At 39.9% G+C, this 11,560-nt stretch overlaps 1 protein-coding gene across 1 annotated transcript in view; it reads left to right on the top strand.

Annotated features, from left to right (window-relative positions):
• The first annotated feature begins 2,616 nt into the window (after positions 1 to 2,616).
• Positions 2,617 to 11,560, top strand: part of LOC120443253 (scavenger receptor cysteine-rich type 1 protein M130-like) — a 17,774-nt gene continuing 8,830 nt past the window's right edge. The window contains exons 1-4 of the mRNA XM_039621467.1: positions 2,617 to 2,731; positions 2,828 to 2,851; positions 2,945 to 3,259; positions 7,012 to 7,158. Of these exons, the coding sequence (XP_039477401.1) occupies positions 2,692 to 2,731; positions 2,828 to 2,851; positions 2,945 to 3,259; positions 7,012 to 7,158 (526 nt within the window). The 5' untranslated portion in view covers positions 2,617 to 2,691. The remainder of the gene's footprint in view (positions 2,732 to 2,827; positions 2,852 to 2,944; positions 3,260 to 7,011; positions 7,159 to 11,560) is intronic.

The following is an 11,560-nucleotide window of genomic DNA, read 5'->3' as shown; positions in this document are numbered from 1 at the left end:
ATGAACGGGATTTTTTACATTTTCATTGTAAGTGGGCTAAAGCAGTTAATTAAAAGTAGTCTAACATAAATGTAAATGCTGTAATTTGATTATTTTAATAAACCATGTAACTTGGATGGATTAGATGCTGGTGTGACCACAGTGCACATGTCTGATGTCGCTCACAGTGGTCCAAGGGACGCTCAGGGAGTTTGTGTGTTCGCTCAGACACATGAAACATTAGAGGGAACATTGCCAGGCACCAAAACATGTGAGAGTCCTACAAAAGCCTTGGCAGCTTCACTGAAGCACATGTATGCACTTATGTCAAAGCCTAATCTAAATTAACTTTAAATATCATCAGTACACAAAAACTGCATGAACACAATATCAATGAGATCTGAGGATGCTCATAAAAAGGTTTCAGAGTTTAACTTCTTTGTTTCTCTTTAATGTCATATTTCTTTCAGTGCTGTCTCTCTTTCTTATATTTCTGCTGCAATCTTCACCTAAAACATCACAGTCTGAACTTATGAATCGCAGACTTTATTATCCCATTCAGGCGCTCCACCAGCCCGTCATTCTGTGTTAGTACATGTCTCTGCTAGTTAGAACAGTTAGTACAGCTCTTTGAATATATCAGACATGAAGGACGTGCTGTGGTGAGTCTGCATCTCCGAGACCACCTGAAACAGCCCCTGTACCACACTTTGCAGAGATGCTGCACCAACCTGCTACTTCAGGATATCGTGCTGCATAATCATTAAGACTAAAACACAATGATTTCCTCACGCACGACATTGAAGTGGCCCGATGACAAAATGACTCAAATGGCACCACCAATAATGGTAAATGGTGCAAATGTGAATTGGAACTGGCAGTCTGAGCACAATGTGAGCCACTGGCTCACACCCCCTCAGATACCCGTAAAATAAAATCCATTCATATTTCAGGCCAGAGTTTTATCACATCCTACTTGAACAGCTATCCGACTGTGACGAGCCACCTGGAAAATTAATTCCCATTGGCTTTTAGGCTCTAACAGGTAGGTGACTTCCTTTCCTGTCAGTAATCATCACATTACAGGAGTACGTTTGTGCAATGTCAGGTTGGTTGAAGGTAAAATGTGTCACCATGAGACTGCTTCAGTACAAAGTGAATCCCAGGAGACAACAGAGTCTTTGTTTTGTCCTCATGTTTGATGTGGCACTACAGGATAACGACACCGGGTACATATTTAATATCAACCCACTCTGCCCTGGGTAAACCTCATCCCCAGGTTCTGATGGACTGTGTGCAGCTGCTGTGTCACCTTAGCAGACTGCTGTACAACCCTCATGGACTGGGGGGAGGCTCCAAACATGGACCACCTGCCTGACCTCCATTAGCATCTATACTTAAGTGCTTTAATCCAGAGGCCGTAAAGTGACCATAAGGCGATAAAACGTCAGAGTCAAACTTCAGTGTTGAAATGTTTGTAAATCCAGTCTGGAGTTTGAGATGGATCGTATGAACGAGTGCTTTAGGAAGGCTGCTTCATGCTCAGCAGAAGGGGAGGAGTCGGGGAGAAACTCTGGGTTTGCATCAAGATTTTTCTATTTTTATTTTATTTTTCTAATATATCTGTAATTCACCTTGTCTTGCTGTCTGTTGTGCGGCTGTATTTCCTTAGTGTGGGGTTAAAAAGCGTCTTTGTCTGTCATGTGTTTGATGGTTGGTGGTGGGGCGGAACTTTTTGTTATGAGTGTTTTTAATGTCTGTAATTGTGATTTTTACTGTTGTGGTTATATTTTGTCTGTCGCCACAAACACAAAAGGAATTTCCTAAAGGACAAATAAAGAAATGAATGTGAATCATAGTTCATGTGCGTGGTTACTGGATTAGTCGCTAATTTTCTTCCTGCTTCGTGTCTTCACACTGACTACAGCTGACCCGTGTGTTCACGCAGAGTTCAAAGAAAGACACGTTCTTTGAACTTAACTGTGAACTTGAACTATTCTTGTTTTTTAACATGGTTAAAGATGTGCGATGTACAATCATTACACCCTGGAAAAACAAGAAAATCCACTCTCACCATGACATCCGTGTCCATGATGAGTGTATGACACCTTCTGAGCACAGCTGTAGCTGCATTTAGACATGCTGACCTCAAATGACCAGCGTCTGTCTTTCTGTCTCATTTATTTCTTTATATTTTAGAGATGACCTGTGCTTGGTGTTAAATGTGACATTTACAGTGATGTTGTTTGTCTTTGTAGCAAATAAATACAACATTTTTATATCTAAGCATTTAGTAGATAAATAAGTTCATAAATATATGAATTACTGACATTTTATCACCTTTCCCCATAATAAGATAAGAGACAAATGGTCAGCGGTAAAACTTTGGGTCTAAAATATCTGCAGGTTCCTCTTTGTTGCTCTGCTTCTTTCTGTCAGTTTGGTGGTTTTAGTGCAGACGTGCAGAGAGCAGTGGTTTGTGTGTTTTCTTGTGAACCTGATCTTTGAGTCAACTTAAGCACCAAAATCAGTAAATGTCTCATTAGCCTACAGTCTACATACAGCATTAATTATGACCTGTGTTTTTTCTTGTTCGCCGTACTATTTGTGGCTACTATACAAGAAAGCAGGAAGTGTGTTAAAGCCACAGCGTTCAGTCTTATCTGCAGCTTTCTGCCACTGACGGCTCATTTCATCTTGTGTGTCTCAGCCATGTGGACACAGCAGACAAACTTCTTCTTGTTGGCCACAGGTGAGATGCATTTGACATCACTGAGTAGTTTTCTTATCTCGGCATGTTTCACTTTACAGTCCAGAGAATAATCAGCCTTATTTTTCTTTTCTACAGTCTCTTATGTGTCAGCTGCTGCAGGTCGGTCATGTTTGACAAAATGAGTCTAAATGATAAAGTTTGGTGTAAATAACATGCCATAAATACTGTGCACGCTCTTCTTTCTTCTGTTAGATGGTCAGATCAGATTAGCTGGGTCTGGGTCGACTCGCTGCTCTGGAAGAGTTGAAATCTATCACCGTGGCTCCTGGGGAACAATCTGTGATGATGACTGGGACTTAAATGATGCTGCGGTGGTCTGCAGACAGTTAAACTGTGGAACAGCACTGAGTGCCACTACAAAAGCTCACTTTGGTGAAGGAACCGGGCAAATTTGGCTTCATTTTGCAACCTGTTCAGGAAATGAAAATTCTCTCAGTGAGTGTTATCGCAATGGACTGCCGAAACAAAGCTGTGGACATCATGAGGACGCTGGGGTCATCTGTTCAGGTGAGATGTGTTTGGATTACCCGTGGTGTGTCAGACACTGGATGTTTTTAAGTGTAGTGTAATTTTGTATGAGTTTTGTCATTCACATAATTATCTGAGTTAACGTCAATAATGACTTCCTCCAAATCATCAACATGTTTAAAGGACGCTATTCCTGTAAGATTGTTGAAAGATGTCCTACAGTTAATTAATGCTTTGATCTTAAAGACACCACTTAAACAAACTAAGGAAGCATTTTGTAAAAGCATCAGAAGTCAATGGCAACACATCCTTTGATGGAAATGAAAATGATCAACCAACAGAGGGCTGAATGAAATACAAAAAAATGATGCATCAGTTTTGCCCAAATGTCACTGCAGCAAAGGGTGCTCCATAGTTTGTATTGTTATTGTTTGCTGTGTAGCTGAGAAAATGATGACGACTGTCACTGGAAAATTTTAATTCTGAAAAAAAACCCCTTTAAACTACAGATTTCTAAAGCATGCTCAGAGGCACTTCCATACAGTCACAGTGTTTGCAGTTACATTTGTGTCCTGCTGACTAGGAAACCTTTGGTTTGCATGCTTATGTGTTACTGTTTTGGCCAAAGTTAGAGAAGTTGCTACATGCTGATACACACTTCCTCGTTATGTTAGTCTTAAAGAATATTTGATACTTCACAACAAACTAATGGGCCAATAGTCTTGTCTTTGAATCGATCAGTTTCAAGCCTCTGGTGGTAATGACCCATATCTATTTTCACACTTGGCTCACGTGATGGTGCACGAGTCAACAACCACATCCTATGAGAAACTCCTTTTCACCACTTTAGCTTGAAATAGAACACAATGTGTCATCCAATGCTGGTTCAACTGAGATGTGCAGAGATCATACCCACTGTGGAATCAGCTCAGTTTTACGAGGAAAATAATCTGGATGATACAGTGTGCATGTGTTTGTGCACAGAGCAAATAGGAAGTGGTGACTGCTCATGCTGTCATGTTACAGCTGTGTGCAGGCAGGAAAAGGACCCAATATGGAGACTCACGCAGGCGGAAAGTGAACTGAAAAAACCAGCTTTATTGTTGTATACAAACTTAACTAAACCGAGAATACAAACTAAGACAGACTGAACACACAGCTGGTTGAGGGCGAGAACGGTGACGACGAGCAGGAGCAGACGCAGACACTAAATACAAAAGGGAAAGGGGGCAAAGAGCAAACACCTGGGAGACACAGCTGACACTAATCACAAAGACAAGACGGAGGAGAGCAAAACTGAACCTGACGCACACATACTGAAGACTACCAAAGTAAAACAGGAAGTACACAGACTCATGGACACGGGCTTCACACAGGAACATGACTGACTTGAAAACAAAGGGAACATATGGGACCAAAACCAAAGATGTAGAAAACCAGAACCAAAACACAGACAGCAATAACCCTGCAAATAAATAATAAACCAATCAAAACACTGGGTCACACACCCAGGACCGTGACGCAGCATTACTTTTCATGTTGGAAATTTCCCAGCAAAAAATCCTGGCACAACTTCACCTGCTTCCAAGGTGCATGGAGAAGATGAAAGAATTAAAAAAGCAGGAACTCCAGCAACACTTGAGAAACGAAGAACAGCTGTAATAATTGACCAACACGTTTCGACTTGTGCCCTTCATCAGGGTCATAGCAAAACATTGTAAAAAAAAAAAAAAAAAAAAAAAAAAATAGCTTAAATACAAGACAGGAAACAGAAAAAAATTCAAATTAACCAGTCAAAACTTCACAGATAGGTCAGCTGACATATCATAAGTAGGTATTGGTTAATTGGTTAGGTCACGCCCAAGTAGATGTTGGACTAGAACATTAATGATGAGGAAGAGAGGGGGGTGACATAACCTCCATATGTCTGAAAATAATACATGCATGAATAGCATAAGAAGGATACTATAAATATACACACAGGTCAAAGAAAAAAAAATAATAGGTCAAAAAAAAAAAATAATAATAATAATAAAACCAACAAGGGGCAGTCTTTAATGGTAAAAGCACGTTTGAATTGGAAAACAAGATTACGTCAACACATGGGAACATATTTGTTAAAAAATCCTAATTTATGTCTCTAAAATTTAGACTGAAGTGTAGACTAAAGATGAGATGTCTAGAACGCTACGCCTTCTTTGGCTGAAATAACAAGATTAATTAAATTACTCTCACATGAGTAATGTTTATTCAACTGATAAAATTAGGATAAAAAATAAATAATAAATAAAATTTATTTTAAAAAAACAAAAAACAAAAAAAACAACAAAAAACAACAAAAAAACAAAAAAACAAAAAAACAAAAACAAAAACAAAAAAAGAGGACTGGTTAAGATCTGCAGAAGCTAAGGTGAGTTCAGTAAGTAGGGATGTCTATTTAACAACCAAGAAATCCCCAAAACTTAAACCTAACCTTATCTTCTGCACAACCCTTATGCCAAAAACCAGAACAATTAAAGAAATAATTCTAAAACATTGGCATATCCTTCAGAATGACCCAAACTTATTAGGTACCTTTAAAGAACCACCAATGATAACCTACAGGAGAGGAAGGAATATTAAAGATAGACTTGTTAGAGCTTGCCAGGACCCTATTACTCCAGATAAAACCCTGATAACCCATAACCTACATGGTAATTTCAAGTGTGGGGCATGCATTAATTGTCAATACACCAAAAATGTTAAATCATTCAAAGACCCTATAGGTGACAAAATCATTGCCATAAAGGGCTTTATCACATGCAGAACTAAAAATGTAATCTACATGATACAGTGCCCATGCAATAAAATACATATAGGAGAAACATCCCGCCCTCTTAAAGATCGAATTAATGAACACAGAAGTTCGATCAAGAGGAATGATTTAACCAACCCTGTTGCAAGACACTTCAATGTTAAACATCCAAATTCACCATTATTTTTCCTAGGCATTGAAGCCATTAAACTCAACCAAAGAGGTGGCAATATAAATTTGGATATTCCGTTTTAAGAGTCTGCATCCCAGAGGTCTGAATGAGGATTTTTCTATCAATGAGTTTTTATGAATTACAGTTTTGTTTTTTGTTTTTGTTTTGTTTTAAAAAAAAAAAAAATTATTTATTATTTATTTTTTATCCTAATTTTATCAGTTAAATTACTCTCACATGAGTAATGTTTATTCAATTAATCTTGTTATTTCAGCCAAAGAAGGCGTAGCGTTCTAGACATCTCATCTTTAGTCTACACTTCAGTCTAAATTTTAGAGACATAAATTAGGATTTTTAACAAATATGTTCCCATGTGTTGACGTAATCTTGTTTTCCAATTCAAATGTGCTTTTACCATTAAAGACTGCCCTTGTTGGTTTTATTATTATTATTATTTTTTTTTTGACCTATTATTTTTTTCTTTGACCTGTGTGTATATTTATAGTATCCTTCTTATGCTATTCATGCATGTATTATTTTCAGACATATGGAGGTTATGTCACCCCCTCTTCCTCATCATTAATGTTCTAGTCCAACATCTACTTAAGGTGATTCCAACCAATTAACCAATACCTACTTATGATATGTCAGCTGACCTATCTGTGAAGTTTTGACTGGTTAATTTGAATTTTTTTCTGTTTCCTGTCTTGTATTTAAGCTATTTTTTTTTTTTTTTTTTTTTTTTTACAATGTTTTACTATGACCCTGATGAAGGCCACATGTTGGAAATTTCCCCCCAGATGTTGTAATCATTTTCTCTCGTAGGTCCTCAGTTGTTGCTGACAGACTGGTCTGGTCCACAGGGACCAGATCATGTGATTCTGGTCCCTGTGGTGCTCCTACTGGTAATGTTGGTGGTCTGTCTGGTTCTGTGGAGAAGACGACGAACAAGGCGATCCATCCAAGTCCAAGGTCTGTGCTCATCAGAACAAACGGTGTACACTGGGTGGGACATAAGTATTTGGACCACTTTTATAATAAATGATCAGTTTATAATCTTATAACTGGTAATTTTATGTTTCTGTCTGTAATGTGCTCCTTGACTGCCCCGTGCTTTGGGTCAAAACTCCTCTGTGATGTTTGTTCCTGTCTAAGATTTTTCCATCTTTCCTTCAGTATGATGGGGTTATCTGTTCTTCTCCATTAAATGCCATGAGTGGACCGACCCCAAACAGCTCAGTTTAGTCTCATCAGAATCATTCAAACTTCAAACGGGCATGAACATGAGCCTTCTTGAGCATGAGTCCTTGTGGCTGCTGGAGGGTTTCAAATCATCACAGTGGAGCGTGTTACCTATGGTCTTCCTGGTCACTGTGGTCCCAGCTGCTTTGAGATCCTTCATGAAATCATCCAGTGCAGTTCTGGAGTTCCATTCAGTTCATCCAGCACCAAATCAAAGTTGCCTCAAGGTGTTTTTGTCATCGTCCTGGGTCGCTAGACCCAGCGTTTTGTGTTTAATATTGGTATCATCTTATGTTTTGGGTTAATTCTTGTTTTCTTGTTCTTAGGGTTCTTGTGTTTCATGTTTTTTATACCTACCCCAGTGCTCTGTTTGTGTCTCTGAGTTTGTTTGTAAAACAGTCTGTGAATTTCCTGTTTTACTTTGGAGGTCTGTGTCTCGTCATGCCCATTAGTTTCAGCTGTGTCCTCCTCTGTGTGTCATTTCCTGATTGCCTGGTGTGTATTTATAGTGTGCGTTTGCCTCTGCTCGTTGTCGCTCTGTCTGTGTTATTGTGTCTCTCAGCTCATCATCCCATGTGTAGCCCCCGTATGTTTTTCTCTGCGTGTCATTCTGTGAGTTTTGGTTTAGGGTTTTGTTTGTTACTAATTTTCCCAGTTTAGGTTTATGTTTAGTTCTGCCCTCGCCACTCTGGCATTTGTTTGTTATCCTCCACTGTAAATAAACGCTCACACATATCATCAGCCTTTGCCTGCATTTTGGGTCCTACTTCACTTACACCACATGGCTTGCTTGCAAACCGTGACAGTTTTATATTGTAAGATCCTACAATAATACAGAGAAACCTCAACAATCAAGCTACCCCGATGAGCAAGCACTTTTATTTCTAAGATTTTTAGGTTAGGGTAATCTCAGTTATATTCATGGACAGAGCTGTAAATGTATGCTATGCCTTCTAATGATGCTGCCTAAGGGAAGCATGTATAATGTAAATAGAATTGGTCCTAGCACTGAACCCTGTGGAACACCATAATTGACCTTAGTGTGTGAAGAGGACTCTCCATTTACATGTACAAATTGGAGTCTATTAGATAGATATGATACAAACCACTGCAGCACAGTACCTGTAATACCTACAGCTAGTGATGGGCAGATGAAGCTTCATGAAGCACTGAAGCTTTTCATCCAATTGGTTCACTCCAGCGCAAAGCTTCTTGAAGCTTCATTTGCTCTAGTAGGACATCTACTGGACGTAAAAATATTAGTTGGCATGAATTTGAAGAGTGTGGCATTTTGCACACAGCCTGTAAATGTCAACAACAAAAGGAGTGTGTAAAACATGTATATTGTAGTGATGGCAGTATACTGTGTATATTTATACTGGCAGTATGGAAAATTGATTATTTGGAAATGCTTAAAATAGAAATGATCATTTACTGTGAGGTGAGGTGTGGTTGAGGTATGGACAGTGGTTGTGCTTTTGTAACATTGAGGTATGGACAGCTACACACTGAGGCTTTGAGCCTCAGTCCTGCCTGTTCACATTTTAATCTGTAAAAACTAAATTGTCACTGCTTTTATGACCTTTTTAGTGGGGAGAACATAGCTAGGATTTAATGATTTAACAAATCTTTTAAATCCTTTGTCCTCCACAATGCTAAATGGCTGGGAGTCCTCAATCACCATGCTAACCAGGTCTTCATCTATTTGAGATTGTTCTCCTGAGGAAAGACAATAAAAACAAAGCACAAATATAATTAAAGCTGCAAGCAGCGATATGAGGGCCCTCGCACCCCCGGCGCGTCGAGCCAAGCCCAACACCTAAAACCAGCGCTTCCGATCTGATGTCACATTGATGGAATTCATGCATTTAACCACCAGCTAAAATTTCATCTCATTCAACCATTATTATAGTCGTCCCACTAGGTGGCGCTCTAACCATTACTGACAAATGGCATAACAAACATTTCCGAGCTCGAGTCTCATCACGCCTGCGACCTTTGGGAGAGATTGGACATTGTGTTTTTGAGCGACAGCAGGTTACTGCTTTTGGCAAGTGATTGAAACTCCACGTGCCGCCATGACCACCCCCTGTTTCCCTGAACGTAAAAACCTTCGCAATTTAACATCACAAAGGTCTTTAGATTCCACACACAGGAGATCGCGTAAATCTAATGAAATCCCTTGGAGGAGTTCGTCAAAGTATGAGGCCTGAAAAGAGGGAAAATGTCGCCAAATTTACACATTAATTTTAAAATGGCTGACTTCCTGTTGGATTTGGGATATTGCTCCAAGAGACTTTTTTTGTACATCTTGATATCTCCAATAAGCTTGCCAGGTTTCAAACTCATACATAAAACACAGAGCAGGGGCTGTTGTTTTGAAATTTTGTAGGGGGCGCTGTGGAGCCATTTTGCGCTGTTCAAGGAAAATGAACATATAAAAGAAATCCTCATCACATTAGAGCTGTGCGCCAAATTTCAAGACTTTTAAACTTTTCAAGCCCCTCAAAAGCCACTTCATCTTTCATGGTGAACTGTGTTGCCACCAGGGTGCGCCGTTCAGTTTATAGTCACAATTTTCTCACTGAAGCATCAAGAGGGACTGATGGTGATATTCACCGCTTTTGAGGTGGCCACGATGAACCTGTGAAAATCAGTACAACAAAATGAAAGACATGACATTTCCTGGTGCCACTAGGTGGCGCTCTACGTATTCCTGACAATGGGCACATCAATCTGTTCAGGGCGTGTCTGACATCATCCCTGTAAAATCTGGTACTGATCACATTGGATTTCATTGAGTTACACTAATTTGTTTCTTCATGGCGAGACCTCAATGTTCGCCATGCTGCTGGGGTCACACCCTTCAGCGAAAACTCACAGTTTTCTCTGTAACCCAAGACCAACTCCTTAAGGCTTTCCTGGAGAAATTTGAGGCTGCAGATGTCACCCATTACAATACTGTACCCCAAAGTGTAAAACATGACATTTCCTGTTCCCACTAGGTGGCGCTGTCCCTGATGTCAAATATGGCAGTTGAAATATGTTCAGGGTGGAGCCTTATCATATGTGTCCACTTTGGTCAAGGTCGGACAATGTATGACAGAACGAGAGGCAATAAGATTTTCATGGCGAGTCATCGAAATTCGCCGTGGCGCCACGGCCTCACCGTAACCCGAAAACTCAAAAGCTCCGCAATTTAACATGGCCCAGGTGTGTAGTTGACACTGACCAAATATGAAGCTTGTACGATGAAATTCCAATGAGGAGTTCGCAAAAGTTCGAGGCATGGAAATGGCAAAATTAGAGCCAAAATGTCACCTTCACTTCCAAATGGCGGACTTCCTGTTGGGTCTGCATCAATGGTCCCACTGACTTTTTTGTTCGTCTTGGCATGATACACATGTGTGCCAAATTTCATACATGTAGCTCAAAAGATGTGTTTGTAGGGCTGCATTTAACAACACATAGGTGGCGCTACAGAGCCATTTCCCAGTGCTCATATATAAAACCATTAAAATACAAAATTTTTCACCAGACCTGGCATGTGTGCAAAATTTCATGAGTTTTTGAGCATGTTAAAGCCCTCAAAAAGGCAATTCATTTCAATGAAAAATAATAATAATTAAAGCTGCAAGCAGCGTTATGAGGGCCCTCGCACCCGGGCGCGTCGAGCCACGCCCAACTCCTACAACCAGCACGTCCGATCTGATGTCACATTGATGGAATTCATGCATTTAACCACCAGCTAAAATTTCATTTCATTCAGTCATGATTATAGTCGTCCCACTAGGTGGCGCTCTAACCATTACTGACAAATGGCATAATAAACATTTCCGAGGTCGAGTCTCATCATGCCTGCGACCTTTGGGAGAGATTGGACATTGTGTTTTGGAGTGACAGCAGATTACTGCTTTTTGGCGAGTGATTCAAACTCCACGTGCCGCCATGACCATCCCGTTTCCCTGAACGTGGAAACCTTCGCAATTTAACATCACAAAGGTCTTTAGATTACACACACTGGAGATCGTGTAAATCTGATGAAATCCCTTGGAGGAGTTCACAAAGTATGAGGCCTGAAAAGAAGGGAAATTGTCGCCAAAATTACACATTAATTTCAAAATGTCTGACT

Source organism: Oreochromis aureus, linkage group 13 (genome assembly GCF_013358895.1).
Source record: "Oreochromis aureus strain Israel breed Guangdong linkage group 13, ZZ_aureus, whole genome shotgun sequence".
Classification (NCBI taxonomy): Eukaryota; Metazoa; Chordata; class Actinopteri; order Cichliformes; family Cichlidae; genus Oreochromis; species Oreochromis aureus.
The sequence above is the reverse complement of the archived record's forward strand: the minus strand, read 5'-3'. Positions and strand labels throughout refer to the sequence as shown.